This window comes from Oryzias latipes, chromosome 12, assembly GCF_002234675.1.
Source record: "Oryzias latipes chromosome 12, ASM223467v1".
Classification (NCBI taxonomy): domain Eukaryota; kingdom Metazoa; phylum Chordata; class Actinopteri; order Beloniformes; family Adrianichthyidae; genus Oryzias; species Oryzias latipes.
In genome coordinates this window covers 21,455,446-21,476,057 of record NC_019870.2, presented here as the reverse complement: position 1 = coordinate 21,476,057, position 20,612 = coordinate 21,455,446, and the positions used below count along the sequence as shown (strand labels likewise).

Below are 20,612 nucleotides of genomic sequence, written 5' to 3'. Positions count from 1 at the left end.
TCCGGTCTGCAACAGAAATTGGTCGTTTATAGTTCCGCTGGAAACATTGGTGTTTTTCATTTTATTTTTTATATTACGAACTTAATGGTAAGAAAGAATCTGCTGTGTCAAGGTTTTTAATCCAGTTTCCCAAATTTATAAAACAGAAATTATCATTAGATATTCTTTAAAGTTTGCCAAGTACTGAAAGATCAACAATAGCAGTATTAGTATATTTTAAAAAACAACAATCAAAATAATATCAAAAAGTCACATGTACTTTATTGTTGAAGTGGAGTCACGCTTGGAGAAAAAAATTGTTTGACTTGTGTCCCTGGTGTAATGCCTAAATTAATTCGCATTAGGACAGTGTTTCGCTGTTTTTATTTTTTTAGAGAGAAATTCTATGAATCTTTATTTTGCATACTAAAAACTCGTGCAGTTCTTTTAACAAAGGAAATCAGCCATTGGTTGTCAATGTTTTTATATAGGTTTGCCCTTAATCATCATTACAAGACCTAAATAAAATAAATAAATAAAATCAAAGCAGATATGACACTTTAAGGTGTGTAACTTTCCTGTAAATAATTGCAAATCTGCCTGTGACTGACTGAACTTTACTTACTTACCTAATGAATTGCTTGCTTACTTCCTTATTTATCCATTTATTTATTCATTCATTTATTCATTCATTCATTCAGCCAACTCAGCTGCTATGTGGGAGAGTGTCCACCTTGTGACTGGAGGGTTGTGAGTCCAAATCCTTCATACCAAAGACCTTAAAAAATGGGACCCAATTCTTTCCTGTTTGACACTCAGCATAAAGGGGTTGGGTTGGGGGGTTAATATACCAAATGGGACGCAGTATATTATATGCTCAATGTAACACTCTGGGACGCTGGTTTTATTCATGTTCCAGTACAATCAAGAAGTGCAGATACCATATGATAATGCCCTCACCATTTAATCAGAAAGACCACTGTGGTGCAGCACAAGTGAGAAGTTTGTTGGTGTAGAAATTAACACTTTTCAAGCTTTTTAAAAAGCCTTATTTATGGTTTTAATCAGCGCCTTAACGTTTTGGAGAATGAAATCATTCTAAACCTCACCAACATCAAGCACAGCTCTCTTGGTTACTAGTCCTCAATTTAGAGGTACTGGTATGGATGTCTTTTTAAGCCCCTAAATTCTAAGTTTTTAGGTTCTTTACTTTTAAGTTTATAATTTATGTTTGCCTGTATTTTAAGCTTTATAACTTAAGGATTTGTTTATTGTTTTGACATATGGACCTTGTTATACAGATTCTATTCTATTCTATTAATTGCTTTAAAAACATGCTAAACATAATATAGGATGTAAAAAGATGTTTTTGAAAAGTAAAAAAAAAAGACAGTCATTGTTTAAAATTTTCATTTTATATACTGTTTACGTCACCTGTTTGCTTAGTGAAAGTATCTTGATCAGCTATTGGTTAAACCTCTGTATTTAAAAAATGTTTCCGCCCTCTGCATTCTTGCGGTATTTTCATTGGATGCTTTAAACGCCAGTAACAGGTGCTTTGACCACGCCTCTTCTTTCTCTAGTCCTGAAAACCTGGGATGAGAGTATTAATAATGGCGTGGACCTGGCACAGGCTTACTGCTCTTCTCCAATGTCTGGCATCTGTAAGCGACGTGTAAACATTGAGGTGTTCGCTTCAGAGCGTTGACAAACATTTAACGAATGTTACAATGTTACCTCACCAAGTAAATCTCCGCTGAAAGCTTTCCCGGACTGGACTTATAGTTGGAGCGCTTTGCCATGTCGTTGTTATGTGTCAGAGGTAAGTGTCTCTCTTTGCATTTACTCTCAACTTTCAAAAGTGTTTTATCGTTTAAGTCAGTCAAAGATACTATTTTGTGATGGAAATGTGACTTATCCTGAGAATACCACAAAAATAAATAGATAATAAAAAAAAAAGAAAGACCCCCCCCCCCCCCCAAAAAAAGAATAGATAAAATAAATTAAACTTTTAAAAGTATTTTCGACGTAAATAAAAAGTTAAATTCCCCCTCTGCATTTATTTTGTTAAATGAACACACCAGCTGTTCAGTCCTCCACAGGACGCAGGTTAACCAAACACTTTGACTGAGATTGATGTATTTTACTGTTGATTTAACTATTTTCTTTAAATAAATACATTTATTTTGTATTGCTTAATGCACTAATTTAAGTAATTCAATGAAAATTTGACTGTATTCATAAGTGTTCCATAAAATCAATGCTAGTTAACATTTTTTATAACATGCAACGTGTCACTTTGATTTAATTTAATTTTTGTGTTTCATTCTTCTGATGTTTTGGAAAAAGTCCCACTGAGACAAACCAAAAGAAGAGAGGACCTTGGGAAATCTATCTCTTCACAACCAAAATATGTTATGTAATATTATTTTTTTTCAGCAATTTTGCTTTTTTTGAAAAAGGAGGACAGTGCTTTGTGTTAACACATTACCTTTGTGATAGGTAGGCATTCCCCTCCTTACAAAACATGACTTGTTTTGAATTAATAAGGGTGTTTCCCCTTCTCTTTGGTCAGAGAGCGTATGAACAGAGCATCTGTGAAAACCTGTACAAAAACAGCCTAGAAAAAAAAAAATTATATTAAGCCTGTTTGTTGACTTTTAGTCAGACACACTGATCGCTGCCTTTTTAAGAGCATTATAAACACATTTCTATTGTATTCCTCTATTCATTTCAAGATTTTTTGAAATTCTTCATCACAACAATGTGCACGATTTGATATATTGAGGATTAATTATGAAAAAAGTGATTATAGACAGACCAATTGCTGTAACTATTAGAAAAATAGCCAATCAATGCATTCCCATGAAATAAACAGTCCCAATTTAATTAAGTTTGTTTGTTTAATCCATCACACTCTTTCCTTGGGGTTCTGTTAATCATCTATTGTTTGCCTGTTAACCTGGTGGTCTGGTTTATGGAGATCGTGCGTTAAATATTATTGAGTATCTGATTTCTGAGAGGAAAATGCTGAGTAAGGACTTAAAAAAAAGCCCAAACTTATTGAATGATTTATTATTCTGTGATTTCCACCATATCTTCATTTTCCTTCCTGATTTAAAAAAAAACAACGAAACAATCCATGCATAATTCTGGCAGACGTAAACTGGAATAATGCGCCCCATGTGGTACCCTCAGTATTTCTAACAAGCTTTTATTTTTTATTTTTATGGCCATTGGGTTAAAAAAACATTCAAACTAAATTAGGTGTAAATCCTTTTTCAATCCTGAAGTGTTCCTTTTATTTTTTGATGGTTTTAAAATTAAAACAAAATAAGAAAAGTTGCAAACAGCCCTTGACTCTTTTCCCCCAAATAATTTGAATATAATGTTGCAGAATAAGAATGGCAAGCTAAGAGCTGGTTTAATCATTAAAATACTAAATCCACACTTACGTAATTGGTGACCCCCCTGTTACACAGGAACTGTGTAATTTACTAATGGTGAGTATCCCCTTTTATGGGGTGTAGTTTTTTAAACTTCATGTTGTTTTTATTAAATATTTGTATATTTGAGCAGTTGATTTTGGAGCTGACATTTTTTTCCCTTTGGTCAAAGACTAACTTAATTTTTGGAATGTCTGATTTTTCAACAATGTTGTGATCTTTAACTCATAAGATTTTCAAAATAGGATGGTTCTAGTCAGGGGCGCCACTACCCAATTTCATAGGGGTATGCAGCCCCATTATAAAAGCCCCCCCCCTTCCCTCCCACACACACACAGACATAAATGCACATAATAAAACGCCCCATCCACCCCTGGATTGGGTGAAGGCCATTCAGAAGGATCTCCTGAGTAATGCCTTGCCCCAGCACTCTCTTCTGTACCTCTGTTTTCTTCTCCCTCTTCATCATCAGCTGATCGTCTCTCTGTCTCTCTATCATTATCATCATCTTCATCTTCTCTGTTGTGACTCTCTTGTCTTGTATGTCTGCACTCGTTTTCCCAAAATAAGTGACTACGTGATTAGCAGAAGTTCAAACCAGAATGAGTTTTTAAGTTTTTGTGGTTTCAATAGTTTAATTATTCCTACCTGAAGTCATCACTGCTCTCTTTGATATTAGATGCCATCACCAACCCTGAACGTCCACCAAATATAAGACCAACCTGTTTCTTTCCTCCATCTGTTCTAATTATTTTTCTCTCTTCTCATCTTTCTCTCAATCCTCACAGCTGTATGATATAAACTTTGTGTTAGAAACATTTTAAAAGAATCCAGTGACTACACTATTTATAAAAATATAATTTTTTTTAATTTTAAATTATATTTTTGTTGAGTATCAGTTAGTGGTTTAATAGAATAGAATAGATTTCTTTATTGTTGTCAAAATGTTCACCTAAATCCAAAATTTTGTTCAACCAAATTAATATTAAAAGCAATAAACTAAACAGACAAAAAAAAAAAAGTTATTATCCAAACTTTTAACATTATAAAAAGAAACAAAAACACCATCCCACCATCACACACACCTCTCCCTACTTCTGCCCATACGACAGTGCTTCTCAAATAGTGGGGCGGCGTGCAGTAGTAACGGCGCCACTATTGGTTTACTATTATCTGTTATACCATGGTCCGGGTGAAAATTCCATTCTGATTGGCTGCTGGGTGTGCGTTAAAAACTGTTATACCATCGTCCGGTTGAATACTCGATTTTGATTGGCTGCTGGGTATGCATTAAAACCTGATAACCGCACGGTGAAAAAAGAAGTTCTGGTCAGCTAGCTTAAATGTTTTGTTTCATCATCTGGACAAAAACAAGCGGTAAGAGATTAACTTTCTCTCTGAACTGATGCTTTATTCAACCCATTGGGACGATCAGCATATATATATCGCCGAATCTTAACTGCAGCGGTGGTGCTGCAAGATTTTTTCAAGTCCGAGGGACTGGATTTGTTGTTTATGACGGAAACGTGGATCAACACCGGTGAGTCAGCCGCCTTTTCGGAGCTTTTACCCCCTGACTGTACATTTATTAATGCTCCACGGACCACAGGTCGTGGCGGAGGCCTAGCCACGGTCCTGAAGAACGGTTTTGAGCTCAAGATTTTATCCCCTGCAACTTTCTCCTCATTTGAACTGAACTGTTTTGAGCTTCGGCAGGCAGAGCCAATATTATGTGCTGTTGTGTACAGGTCACCTAAGCCCAACATGAACTTTATTGAGGAATTTCCAAACTTCTTGGCCCATATGCTGACTCAGTATGACAAACTGTTGGTTGTCGGGGACCTGAATGTGCATGTTTGCTGCCCTTTGAAGCCAATGGTGAAATACTTTCAAAACTTAGTCGAGGCTTTTAATTTAACACAGCATGTCACTGCTCCCACTCACATACGTGGACATACTTTGGACCTTGTGCTATCATATAGTTTTCCGGTAGACAATGTCTCGGTGGGTGCCAATGTATTATTGGACCATAGTCCTGTTATGTTTACTTTTAATATGCACCATAATGTGAAAGTCTCGGGTCCCGTTCGTCTGAGTCGCTCCATTAGGACTGAGACTGCTTCTACTTTCCCTCCTCTCTTCAATGCATCAATGCTGTCTCACGATTGTCCTCATGCAGTCAGAGGCACAGAAGAGTTGATGAATTCTTTTATTTCGACCTGCAGCAAAGTCTTAGACTCCGTTGTTCCATTAAAAGCCACTTGCCAGAAACGGAAGCTGGAGCCATGGCTCAACGAAATCACGCGGGACGCTCGGCGTCTGTGCCGTAGAGCAGAGCGCAAATGGAAACAGGATCACCTGCAGGTCTCGCATGATATTCTTAAAGACAGTTGGAGGAAATACCAAGATACCGTTAAGGCCGAAAAAACAAAGAATTTATCCAGATAGGTTTTAGAAAATGTAAATAAGCCCCACATTCTTTTTAAAACTATTGGTTCCGTTTGTAACCCCAATCCATCTTCCACTCTACAGATGACAAATGAAATGTGTGAACTTTTTTTATTCTTTTTTAACAACAAGGTAGCTGCTATTAGGGCAAATATTTCCCCATGCACTTCCTTCTTAAAATCTGTGCTTGTGCAGGACTCTGTTGGTTTTACCCGATTTAAGTCAGTGTCGGTGTCGGAATTGACTGGGATTGTTAGTAAATTAAAAGCATCTTCTTCTCCCTTGGATCCAGTCCCACCTCGCTTTTTTAAACAGGTTTGGGACACTCTTAGCACTTCAGTCACAGAGATCATCAATAGCAGCCTGTCATCAGGTTTTGTCCCAACCTTCTGCAAAGAAGCTGTTGTTGAACCTTTACTTAAAAAGGCAGGTCTGGATCCAACATGCTTGGCCAACTATCGACCAATTTCAAAGCTGCCATTGGTGTCTAAAATCTTGGAAAAGTGTGTAATGGCACAGCTGCAACCTTTTTTGGATGATAGTGGGATTTTAGACACTTTTCAGTCAGGCTACAAGGCATTTCATAGCACAGAGTCTGCTCTTTTGAAAGTTTTTAATGATCTTTATTTAATCACAGACTCTGGTAATTCTGCTATTTTAGTACTTTTAGACTTGACTGCTGCTTTTGACACAGTGGATCACACAACTCTTTTAAACCGCCTTGAATATTGTGTGGGTGTTAGGGGGACTGCCCTAAAGTGGTTTAAATCTTACCTGTCAGGGCGGTCCTTTACGGTTAGGTTGGGGGACTCCAGTTCTTCCTCTACTCCACTACTTTCTGGAGTTCCCCAGGGTTCAATTTTAGGACCTGTACTCTTTTCTTTATACCTGCTTCCTTTAGCTGAAATTTTTAAGAAACATGGCTTGTCGTATAATTTTTATGCAGATGACTGTCAACTGTACATGCCCATTGTTAAAAATAATGGAAGCAGGCCCCTGACGCCCTTACTTAACTGTCTGGGGGACGTCAAAGATTGGTTGGCCCGGTTGAGGTTTGTCCAGAACTCTTCTGCACGACTTTTAACAGGAACCAAAAAATATGAACACATCACTCCTATTCTTGCGTCGTTGCACTGGCTTCCTGTTAATTTTAGGATTAATTTTAAAATTGTATTGTTTTTTTTTAAAGCTCTACATGGACTGGCTCCAAAATACATCTCTGACCTCATTCAGATTTATAAACCAGCTCGTGCTCTGAGGTCAGAGGGCCAGCTCCAGCTTGTGGAGCCCATGACGAGGCTCAAAACTAGGGGAGACAGAGCGTTCTCTGTTGTTGGCCCTAAGCTGTGGAACGCTCTGCCATTGCATGTCAGAACAGCGCCCTCTGTGGAGTGTTTTAAATCCCGTCTTAAAACGCATTTTTACTCTCTAGCGTTTAACACCGCATGAGTTGTGTGGTCCCCTGTGTTTTTACAGTATTTTTAACTGTATTTATCTGTGTTTTTATGTTGTTTTTACCTTGTTATTTATTTATTTTTAATCTATATTTATCTGTGTTTTTATCTTGTTTTTACCTCGTTTTTATTTTAATTTTTTTTTATTCATTTTACTGGTGTACTTTGTTTTTATTTTGTTTGGCAATCTTTTGTCTGGTGTTTGGTCATTGTACAGCACTTTGGAAACTGCCAGTTTGAGAAATGTGCTATATAAATAAAGTGGATTGGATTGGATTGGATTCAGATCTGGGCTCATAGAAGCCGACTTAAGAATAGTCCACCGCTTTTCTCTTAGCCATTCTTAGGTGTTTTTGGCTGTTTTGGATCGTTGTCCTGTTGGAAGACCCATGACCTGCAGCTGAGACCAAGCTTTCTGACAATAGGCAGCACATTTCTATCCAGAATGCCTTGATAATCTTGAGATATCATTTTACCTTGCACAACTTCAAGACACCCTGTGCCAGATGCAGCAAAGCAGCCCCAAAACAGAACTAAGCTTCCTCCATGTTTCACAGTAGGGACAGTGTTCTTTTGGTTGTATGCTTCATTTTTGAGTGTACGAACATAGAGCTGATATGCCTTACCAAAAAGCTCCAGTTTTGTCTCATCTGGCCAAAGGACATTTTCCCAGAAGCTTTTTGGCTTGTCACAATGCAAATTCCAGTCTGGCTTTTTTGTGATTTCCTTTCAACAGTGGTGTCCTCCTTGGTCGTCTCCCATGAAGTCCACTCTAGCTCAAACAAGGACGAATTGTGCGATCTGACACTGATTTACCTTGATCTAGGAGTTCACCTTTAATGTCTTTGGAGGTTGTTCTGGGCTCTTTGGATACAGTTCGAACTATCCGTCTCCTCAATTTGTCATCAATTTCAGGTTTTAATGCACACCCAGCAGCAGCCAATCAGAATCGAGTATTCACCTGGACCATGGTTTAAGTGGGTCTTAAACGTCTGAATAATATGTGCCACTGTCGTCACAGGAACTTCAAGCTGCTTAGAGATTGTTTTATAGCCTTTACCTTAAAGGCTATAAAAGCTATAAAGCGTCCATAAAGCGGGCGTGGTGCAGCGGTAGGGCGGTCGACGCACGATCGTAAGATTGCAGGTTCAATTCCCGCCTTCCCATGTGTCGAAGTGTCCTTGGGCAAGACACTGAACCCCACCTTGCCTCTGGTGGGAGGTTGGAGCGGAGCCGCCATCAGTGTGAATGTCTGTGTGCATGGGTGAATGGGACTGTGACTGTAAAGCGCTTTGGGCCTTCGAAAGAAGGTAGAAAGCCCTATATAAGTTTACGCCATTTACCATTTACAATGTTTGTCTATAATTTTGTTTCTAATGTCCTGGGACAATTCTCTCCTTCGCTTTCTTTTGGCCATGTTCAGTGTGGTACACACCTTTTCACCAAACAGCAACGTGACTATTTGTCTCCCTTTAAATAGGCAGACTGACTGATTATGGGTTTGAAAACAGCTGTGACGTCAATTAAAGGACATACCTGAGTTCATCATGACCCCCTGGGCAATTAGTTCTCAGTCTTTTATGGAGGTACCATCATTTTTGTCCAGCCCTATTTCATTAGTTTTTTTTTCTTTAATAATTCTGTTAATCAACTACTCAAAAGTAATGGCTGATTTTGATTATTTAATTTTCAATAAATTTTAATTTACTGTTACTTTTGAACGTTTCAAGTCATTTCAGTGAGCATTGTGGACTTTTTTTCTTTAACTGAAGGGTACCAACAATTTTGTCCGCCACTGTATAGATCTCTTTATATTGCCGAATCTTGACTGCAGCGGTCGTGCCACACCACGTAACAAATAGTCCGCTTTTTGTTAGAAAAGCGATCCAATCGGAGAAATAAAACAGGAATTAACTTAAAATAATATAATATTTATTGCTTTTGTAAGTGATCATGGTATAAGCGGGTTAATGGCCTTCAAAGTGTGCATTATCACTTTTTAATGCACGCCGTGGATGCCTGAACCGCCCGTCGGCCAGTAACCCTTAATTGTAGAAATTTTTATGATGTGTCTTTATTTTCCATATAAATGTATTTTTTGCGTCTGCCTGTCGTTTAGTTGGTGTCAGTTTTTGACACAAAGACAACAGGTAATGCAGTAAAACAGCTGCGCTTTTAGAGATCATAAACAAACAATCGATCATTGAGAAAAAAATCAGCAAAGTGCTTTTTACCTATGTCTTCAGACGTTAAAATTATTGGTGCTGCTGTGTTAATGTTTCAGATCAATTTACTTTACTTAATATTATTTATTGACTGAAATATTTTATCTCAGCATCAAATGGTTCAGTTGGTCAAAGTTTAAATAAGGACTGACAGATTTTTTATTTCAGGCACTTTAAGCTTCTCTTCTGTTTTAGACGAAGATACAATTTTAGATATACTAACACAATTTTTATAGATACTGATCTTATTTATAGTCTCATTTATAGTCCACGGCGAGTGTGTGTGTGTGGGGTGGTCATTTTCTTTTTCCAAGGGAGGGGGCTTGCAAAAAATAATTAAGAAGCACTGTCATAGGAGTAAGGATGGGTACTGAGCCCCGGTATTGAACGAGCCCCGGGGCAACATTCTTCAAGACCCCAGTATTGTTAAGATCTGACCTAATCGGTTCTGCTATCGGTACTGAGAAGTCGCTTTTTTGGTGTGTCCCACAAGATATAAACATTATCTGCCATATTTAACTCACCAAGTCAGTCAATTGTCCGTCAATTAATGATGATGTGGATTTCGCTATTCTCGCTGAAGAGCAGAGGTCTGTCTAGCTATTTGTGTGCACGGGGGGGCGGGGCTGTTGTTCAGACAGCACGCGGCGCGCATGTAGAATTGATTAAATCTGTGCTGGAGCGCCCCGACTATCGTGTCAACCTGCTTCTATGATGACCGTATTTTGCGGTCTCTGTGTAGAATACAGTGGAGGGGCGCGGGAAAAAATGACTCGTTGCAGAGGATATGAACAGGTGAACAGGTAGAGAGGATAAGCAGGTAGAGAGGTGGGGTAGGGGCTTTGGCTTCAAACTTTGTCAGAGAGATGGAAACATGGGCGTCAGATAAAGACGCAGCTTTCACTTTGGGAGTTGAAACTTAGAATTTCTCTGGGATGATCTTATGATCTCATTTATTTAAATTGTTTTATATTTACATCCTGACAGCAATATGTCAAAACATTGCTGTTTATTGTTCTTTAAATAACCTTTTTTACATGTAATTTACTTTTCAAGTTGGAAAAATGTAAAAAGTAAAATGTTTTGTTGTTGGACAGGACAAAAAAAATAAAAAAAAGAGTTACTTAGTATAAATCATGGCGCATTACTTCAGTTTATGGATGTGGTTCAATCAGCCTCATGTGCTCCTTTTTTCCCCACTGTGCGGTTCAGCAAGACTTCTGTGTGACCTGCACGTGGGGGTAGCCTCATTTGGGATCATGATTGGCTAGGGAGTCAAGTGGGTGGGGGCATGCTGACGTTCTCCCCTGCGTGGGCAGCACAATAAGCCCTGCCAGGATCAAAAGAACAGGATGTGTTGGCGACAAAGGTGACATTTTCCGGCTGGAAATATCGACACTATTTGACAAAGTAAAGTTTTCTATATTTTTTAAAGGCCTACGGACAGAAATGTTAGAGGTTAGAGGTTTTTAGTATTTACATTAAAACAGTGCTGTAAATTAAGAAATAACCAACATTAGACATACAATGTGCTTTTATTTGTTTTGTGTGATATTGCAACTCTAAAATTAAAAATGACTAATGGGGAAAAAAACAGGTGCAACTAATCAATATTTACCAAGATGGCCTACTCATTCATTTTGTGCGTAGCCAACAAGTCATTTAGTAAAAATATAACTGGCAAAATAATAATAATAATATTTAAAGCTTAAAGCAGCATGAAAGATATATTCCAGGCTTCTTATAATTTCAGAACTAACAATGTTTATATCATTGACTGTATACGAGAACTAGACTCAGTGTCCCCCTACCATCCTAGACAAGTATGGCTGGCTCCAAGAAGCCAAAATCCCATAGACTTTATTGAGATATAAACTGCTATTACTTGGTCATTATATCTGTCAGAATAACAGTTTATTGCCCTTCCACCTTTTTTCAACATGTTATTGATAATCGTAATACTTTTTTCATGCCATCTTTTCTGTAGTTCAAATTATAGATAGGGGTGTCAAACTATTGCATTAATCGCATTAATGATTGCAGTTTGGCCACAAACAACCATTAATTTCGCCTCTATGATTAATTAATATACGGTTGGCACTTCTGTGAAAAAGGACGCCATCTATCATCATTTCCATATCTGAGTTTGTCAAAATTGGACCTTGCTTAACTTTCCACGCGTGTTCGAAATAGGGCTGTGACGATAACCGCATCACCGCGGTGATGAGGTCATCACCGCATCACCGCACTTTTTTTTAACACTTTTTTTTTTTTTTAAGTTTTGCATATGGTGCGTGATTGGAACTACAATAAACACATGAAACACATTCATCTTTGCTGATAATTTACTCTCTCTGCAAGTCCTGTGTTCAGACATAAAGGCTTTCTATGGGAAACCTTTATCACTCTTCTCCTTTCTCCTCGTTGCACCCGCCTGCACGCGCCCGCGGCTGTCACTGTCTCAGAGGTGGTGGTTCATCACCGCGGTGATAAAAAATCCGACACCGTCACAGCTCTACTTCGAAACACCTTAAAATGTGCATAGCGACGCATGAACACAAGAGTTTTGAATGAGGTTAACTTGAAACATTCATTTACATAGACTTCTCATTTAAAGTGGTTGCTTTAAAGTGCAATGCCAAGGGCAGTATAAACGTAGTAAGGATGGGAGAGGTTTACCCTGCAGGGGGAACAGTGATGGAGTTTCTGGCTTCATCGTAGAGTGTAAAGCAGAATATAGGAATTACAAAAGGGACAGATTGAGACTGGGAGTGCTCAGAGATTGCTAGAATAATCCCCTGGCCATCTGCTCCTCCCTCCATCACTTACTCAAATGAGACCCAACAGGCAGCTGAAAGCGGACGTACAATGCTGCAGTGGTGCTAGCAGTTCCTGCAGCCACTTCCAGATTATGCCCAGAGATTATTTTTAAACACTGAGATCATTTTTCTCTCAGCTTTGTTGGATCAGTTGAAATGGTGTTGCTTCATTGACAGCCGTCCATTTTTGGAAGCTCCTAGACTATATAAATGAGTCAAGTTTTGTGTTGTCAGATTTAGTCGAAGTGCACACAAAGATATGCTGCTGAAGGAGCAGATTAACTGAATCTTTCACTTCAATCATCCTTCCAGATGCTTCAAAGCCATCTCCAAATCTTCTGTCATATGACAGCTGCTGATCTAAATCTCCTGTTATATGACGTCTGCTGATTTATGTGGAAGAGTTTTGATGTGGACTGATACAAAGTAGTTTTGCATACTTGTCACTATTCTGTTGTTGCCCATTTTATTTACTGAAGTAATAACATTCACACGCCCATCTTCAATATGCATTCAAGTGTCAACTTTTTACTCTTGTAAATGCACATTTCGGGCTTCGGTGTTTCAGAACCCTTGCATTCACGTGTCGCTATGCAAGTTTTTACAACCATTTTTGGCTTTTATGTACAAAACGCACAGCCTTGAAAGGCGTTGAAAGTCAAATCAGGTCAAACTTTGACTAATCAGGCACTCAGATTTGGTAGTGATGAATGGATGGGGTCTCTGTTATTTAACGGAAGTGCCAAACCTTTCAAAATTGACCATGGAGAATAAATTAATAATTGCTGTTTGTACCCGGCCGGAATTGCATGACACCAAGTCTTTCATACAAATATTCCATGCCAAATTATATTGGCATGGAGCAGTGAAATAAAGCCTGGAGCAAGATTAGTGAAATTTGCACCACTTCAACATTTCGCACCAAGCCTCTTTCCACTGTAGGTGGCAGACATCTGCGACTAAACTGTAGCAAAAGAACTAGAAGAAGAAGAAGAAGCCCTTCCCTGCTTGTCAAGTGTGAACACCATGGGCTAAATGCACGTTCTAGTGCCCTAATGACAAAATAGTTGTAGCGGCCTTCACTTCATGTTTATGAGAGTTGGGCATAAGGAACTTCATGGGATTACCTTTTAGTTTGAAATTATTTGGGTTGTTTCTTATTTTATGTCTGTTTTGTTTGCAGGAGTAAAAATTTATAGTTTTCAAGTAACCTGGGTCTCTTGTTAAGTCAGATTTGTTTAGTTAAAATGGCTTTCATTTTTTTGGGGCCCATAAAAAGCGGAGGATCTGATTGTGATGGATAGCTGAAGGGGAAAGGGAAAGTGTGAGCTGTGCAGAAAGTGTGGTTTTGTCAAATAAAGGACTATATTGTTCCTGAACTCTTTGGACATCTTCCTCCTATGTAAACTAGGACTCTCTGGTCATGTGGTGTTTTGACAACAACTTTTATGGACATCGTGTCAGCTTTTTTTTTTTCACATTGTAAGCTTTGAATAACGTCACTTTGGCAAATTGAACATTTCTGTTTTTGCAACACAAAAGGTACACACTCCCTTATATATTTAATTTTTACTGTCCATGTGCTAGTGTATAAATCTTTTTGACCAAGAACAACATTTTCTGTGGATTTTTTTCTAATATTTATGAAAGCGATGTAAGTCAGCCCACAAAGGTCAGAAAAAAAACAGTGGCTTGGTCCTGGAACAGTGAGCTAACTGGTTTCTAAAGAGGGGAACAGAAAATGATAGACATCAATTTCCAGCATGAAGTCTCTTTGGTTTGTTGCACTTCTCAGTCAGTGTAGCACAATCTTAAATAACATCACAAATATTAGAAAACAAGATCTCTGGACGGAGTCCAGATAAAGATAAAGGACCTCTTAGGACAGGGCCAGGGGTGGGCAAACTACGGCCCGCGGGCAGGATCTGGCCCACCTCCATGTTTGATATGGCCCAATGAAGGGATTGTGTTTAAAAAATGCTTTCGTTTTTCAGATTTTTATGCAATCTTTTTGTTCAACCCATGGAATAAAAGCTGAAAGTATGCACTTCAATGGCATCTGAGTTGTTTTATTTAAAATTCACTGGTAATGTAAAGAAACAAAATTAGAGAGAATGTGTCTCTGTCCAAATATTTATGGTCCTAACTGTAGATCAGAATACAGTCTTCCCTGTCTAAGTCGCAGTTCATCTTTCCTGGTTTAGCTCATTCTTTTAGAGTGATTATGCTTCTTTGTTTTTAAACAGTGCACCCTGTTCTGTGTCCAGATTGGCTGAAGACCCTGTTAATCAATCTCCTCTGTGCAGTGTCTCCTGTACACAGTGGCGGTTTTTGATATGGGCGATGTGGGCGGTCGCCCAGGGCGGCACTTCATGGGGGGCGGCATTTGCCGTACCAGAGGCGTTACACATAATGTGCTACTTACTATATTCTAAGAGGAAGCTTGGAGCTTTTAATTTGAAATTGCTTCAGCAGCCGACACTGAATTCTTTTTAGTTTGACACATCAGACTGTTAAGAATGTCTTCCTCCTATTTGCTCTTCACACTTATGGTGCAAAAAAAATAATAAAAATAATAAAAAAAGAATACCTCAGAGTGAAACAACGTAAAACAGGCACATGAAAAGGAATTAGGCAGAACAAACACCCGTGCTCAACCCAATTTCGAAAAAAGCAGGCAATGGAGATTATTTCCCAGAATTCTTTGCTCCGACACAGCAGACCCGATGCGCACGTGACCACCGCCCTCTGCTGCAAGACGCTTGCGGCCACACCTCTTTGCGGTAGTCTTTGGAACATAAGTCAAAAAACTCGAGAGGGGAGCGCAACTCGCCGGTGGCTGGCTGAATCACACTAACAGGTGTGAGGGGAGTCTTTTTCTATCTGACAATCAACTCTGGGCCGCAGCTGCGCCTCCCGTCATAGAGACGGAGCCGCGTGTGTCAGAGGGAAGGGGAGGGGGAGGGGGGATGAGATCAGACCATTTTTTTAGGATTGAGTTTTTTTGGAGGATTTCTGCTGTTGGTGTTGCACAAATTTAGGGAAATGCCAAATATTTTTGGAGTAATCCCACTGATGAGTTCTAAGATTTAGTCTTTAATGTTTTATAAGACCTAAACAGATTAATCACAATAAGTTTTATTTTTTAGATCTAATCCCTCTGATATGTTTCACAAAGACACACACAGGACGTCACACATTAAGAAATTATTGCTAAAAATAAAGCAGGAGTCCAGCTCTAAAAAAATGCTCTAAAAAATGATGAAAGAGCAAAAAAAATGGAATTATTTGATATATAATTTCTTATTAATACTTCCAGGCTTTCTTTGTTTTTTGTCCTGCAGCATGTTCATATTTGTATAATTTTGACAGAATATATTTATATGGAGAACAAAATATTACAAGTTATTTAAGGTTTAACTTGTGTTCCTGTTTTTATTCATATTTATGTTCAAAAAGTTCAGTTTAAAAGGTTTAAAAGTTTAGCTTTAGTGTGTTCAGTAAACATTTATCTTCTTCGGCCCAAAACCTTAAGCGTGTTTTTAACTTAGGCCCCTGTGTGACTGAGTTTGACCCCCCTGTAATACGAGTCTAGAAAATTCATGCATTTTTTGTGTAAAATGGCTAAATAGAAGATAGGGAACACAACAGGATGTTGTCAAATTTTGTATGTGTGTGTGTGGGGGGGGCGCTGGTGGGGTTACTTGCCCAGGGAGTAAGTTAGTGTATAACCGCCACTGCCTGTACAGAAACGCGGAGCTCTTCAGATCTACAGAAATCTTTGATCGCGATCAGATCTTTGTTTTCATTCGAAGATCCTGGACCTAATTTCTATGAAAGTTTGAACTTTGAGATTTCAAACAAGAGAAAAAGTGAAAATGTTCATGTCTGTCTGAGAAAAGTGTGTTTAGGCAGTAAGGAATTTTACTGCCATAAAACGTCTGTAATCATACTCCGTGGATTTCACCGATCACGGTCATTTTTTGAACGGAACTCCTGCAATAAACGAGGAACTCTGTACTGGTGAAAAAGGTAACGCAGATATATGATTAGCTGCAGCAGAAGACATAGAAATTTGCTTTTTACTGGATGAGAAAGAGACGTGCAGGACACAGCGCAGCTGCGCAGTTTTAGCGCAAACTGTGAGACGTGCGAGGAGCTGCAGCCATCAAAGTCTCAGCAGAACTATGACGGGAGAGGATAGACCATTTATTATTATTTTTTTAATGTATCAGTATATTTTTCCTGATTTTTTTTTTTTTTTTGTCTTTAAAAATAATATAGTGTTATTTGGTCATTGTTTTATTACATAAATAGTGTTATTTATTTTATTAAAAGGATCATGAATGAATATAACTTTATTCATGCAGCACTTTACAACACATTTAAGATACCAAAGGGCATCACTATAAAAAGACAAAAGAATTTTAAAGAAAAAGAGGTATTGTGGTCCTCACAAGAAAAGTTTGGTCCTCATCTAGCATCCATGTGGTTTTGGAAGATTTGTTTTTCATTCTTCCAATCATTCAAACACCACATGCACGCAGCATTTCTGTAAGTTTTACATTAGGTACATCAAGAAGTACATCAAGCCGTTGGTGCAATTGGCTCTAAAATGAGAACAAAAATGTTAACCTAAAAACTCTAGAATGTTCTGTTTTAGAATATAATTTTCAATCAAAATGTTTTCATCCAGATTCCATGTTACATAATTCTCACTCCACGCATCTGCTCCTGGTCTGGCCCATCTATCTAATTTTAGAACCCATGTGGCCCACGAGTTAAAATAATTGTCCACCCCTGTCTTAGGACATGGCGTCCACATACTTGGACATCTATGGGTTCTGTTGCTGCTTAACTGTTGCTGCTTAACTGGAGCCCTGTAACTACATGTTTAGAGGTTTGTTCAAATATTAGCTCGGGTCTTAAGAGGTTAAGGAATGCAGAGTAAATGTGAATGTGTAATAAAAGCAGCTCACTTTGCGTTTTTCTTCTTCTTCAATGCTTCCACTGCCCTTTTTCCTCTGGTTGGGCATGTGCAACACCGGAAGCACTAGAAGCGAGGAGCCCACCCCCCCAGTGGGATGATGATCCCTTCTCCTGTTTTTTTTTAATCAAAGATCATAGTGAAAACTAATGGGTTTTACAGATGCAAATTGGAAGTATATATTTTTTCTCCTTTTGTAGTGACAACATGCTTCTTTTTTTTATGAAAAATGGACAAAAGCCATTTTATTTTGCACACTAAAAACAAGGGAAAAAACACAGCAAAAGAAAGCATCCTTTTGTGCTTTCGTGATCTCATGCTGCGCATCTGGCATCCCGAGCACCAGAGGTTTAGTAGGTTTTCTGCTTGAACACAAAACCCAGCACTAGCAATGACAAATAATCCCTTCAAAGCAGTTCATAATCCCATAAATGTTGCAACCATTTGGTTTGGTGCCAAATGCAGTAGATTAAATCTTAAAATATTTTTTTGCTACCATTTTTCCTTTAAACAAAATAATCATTTAATTGTAGCTACAGACTGTTTTTTTTAAACGTCCTGTAACATAGTTTTTATTGTTTTTTCATGTCTTTGATTGCCAGCTGTTGAATATTGGGGGATACACCTGTTACAGCTTATGATTAGTGACTGAAGTCAGTTTTGTAGTTTTGAAGTTTTAGATTATATAGTCAAAAATACGGTGGCCCAGAAGGGTCACAACACAACACATTAACTTTACACACAACACATTAACTTTACACACAACACATTAACTTTACACACAACATATTAACTCACAACACAACACATTAACTCACAACACAACACATTAACTCACAACACAACACAATAACTCACAACACATTAACTCACAACACAACACATTAACTCATGGCCCAGAAGGGTCACAACACAAAACATTAACTTACCTCACAACACTTTAACTCACAAAGGAAGTAAAGCAGCAATTGCAGTGCTTTTATTCTGAAATTTGAGCGGCTAACTGCCTAACAGAAAGTAATGTCACAGTGAGCTGTGGAGGGAGCATGATTTTTCTAAAGGAGCAGCTAGCAGCACTGTTGCCAGAAACTTTCTCTTTATTACGTTTCTCCTTCCTCTAAACACACACAATATGAACGTACACTCCTCCCTCCGCTGTCACACCCCTCTCTGTCCTGCACGCGCGCTCCTCTCCTCTCCTTTCTTCCGCTCCCTCCTCTCACACAGGCGTGTGTGGTCCCCAACACACACACATACAAACACACACCCACACACTCCGCAACAATAGTCACCAAGAATGTGGAGAGATGGGGTTTAGTATTTTGGAGAGTTCTACTTGGTAATCATGTTTCCATGTTTGAGATCATAAGATCATCCCAGAGAGAGTCTCTGCTTCAACTCCTGCAGTGAAAGCTGCATCTAATCTGACGCCGTGTTTGCATCTCTCTGACAGTTTGAAGCCAAAGCCCCTCCCCTGCCTCTCTACCTGCTTTTCCTCTCTACCTGTCCACCTGTTCACATCCTCTGCAGCTGAGAGTTGTTTCCCCCCGCGCTCCTCCAGTGTATCCTACACAGAGAGCGCAAAATACGGTCATCATAGGTTGACACGATTGTCGGCGCGCTCCGGCCTTGCACACGGAAGAAAGAGCCGCATATAGCGGGGATGGAGCGGGTTAAGAAAATGAATGAAAGAAGGCCGGTCCGCTGAAGAAATATTCAATACTGTCCTCCTTTTATTAGATCAGGAGAAAGAAGAATACACAGCTTTCATTGAGTTTTCCCCCTACTGGACTGATTTAGCACCCGATCCGAGGATTTTTCAAAAAAAAGATAGTTCAGACTAATAATAAAAGGATCGATAAACACAGACACCGATCCATGTAGCGATCAGACCATAACTTTAGCTGGTATCTCCTCCTACATGCAGCCGCAGTGTCAGGCTTTAAAGAACACAATTTGGGGCGTTGCATCCCCCCCAACAACAGGTTAGATGACTGACCCCGTCAAGCGTCTCTGCCTGGTGTGTTCACTGAGCTTCAGTACATAGAAGTTCAACAGCCACACGGCCTAACATAGTAGTGCACACATTTGGCTGTGTCTCTGGTAAATTTGGTGATGGTCGGGCTGCCTGTAGTGGTTTGGCTAGCTGTGGTGGTAATACATCTTGCAGTGAAGTAGGACCAGCAAGCACTGGTGGTGGTGGAAATCCAGCTAGCTGTGAAGAAAGCCCAGCTAGCAGTGGTGGTGGAAATCCAGCTAGCTGTGAAGTAGGCCCAGCTAGCAGTGGTGGTGGAAATCCAGCTAGCTGTGAAGTAGGCCCAGCCAGAAATGGTGGTGGAAATCCAGCTAGCTGTGGAGTAGGCCCAGCCAGCAATGTTGGTGGAAATCCAGCTAGCTGTGGAGTAGGCCCAGCCAGCAATGGTGGTGGAAATCCAACTAGCTGTGGAGTACTGAGACTGCGTGTCTGCACCTCGGCAGCCTTCTTGCCATCCATCCATGCCAATTGTTGACTGACTATATACTTATTTAAAGCTGTGTTCACACTGAACACGATTCACGCGGCAGAGGCGGCCAGTTTCAATGTTAAGTCAATGATCCGGATGCAATCTGGGGTCTTGTGGCGGAATTTAAGAGGGGGCGCGAATGCCTGGCAGCAGTGCGATTTGAGCGACGTTTAAATATCTGAATTATGGTTAGGTCACCATCTCGAATTTACCAATCAGGGACTCTGCTTTGGGCATGTGACGTTTTCAGTCTCTTTTTTTTCAGAAATACTTATGTTTTTGCAGTAAATCTGCGATATTTCAAGTTTTAAGACTCTTGAAGAAGTTGATTGCTACCAGAGCTGCCAACAGCTGGTGGGTCATTGACCTGGATGTCTGTCACAATGTCAGTTTTGTGTAGTTCAATGAAATCGATGTCAAAATATTGTTTTTGTTTTAGCGAATTTGTAATTTGAAAGGTAATTTTTCTTTGTTTTTTTTGCTGTTCTTTTCATATTTTCTGTATCTAATGTTTTATCATTATTACTGATTTAAAAACACTATCTTAACGGTTCATTGTTTAAAGGAGCTTGGTGAATATATTGATTTAATGAATAATTACTTACTAACTTGGACTCTAAATGTCCCACCTGGCCTTACTCTTTTTCTTCTTTTTTTTACAGTGAAGAAAGCCAAACTCCAAGGCCCACCAGGTAAGAATTGTATTAATTTATAGATTTCATATCCACTTCTTACTTTTTGGTTAAATGT

The 20,612-nt window shown here is 39.1% G+C and overlaps 1 protein-coding gene across 1 annotated transcript in view; it reads left to right on the top strand.

The window, feature by feature from the left end:
- Window positions 1-1,546: 1,546 nt before the first annotated feature.
- unc13b (unc-13 homolog B) overlaps window positions 1,547-20,612 on the top strand; it is a gene marked incomplete in the record, with an annotated part of 145,224 nt that continues 126,158 nt past the window's right edge. Inside the window, 2 exon segments of the mRNA XM_023961185.1 lie at window positions 1,547-1,801; window positions 20,525-20,554. Coding sequence (XP_023816953.1) covers window positions 1,780-1,801; window positions 20,525-20,554 — 52 coding nt within the window.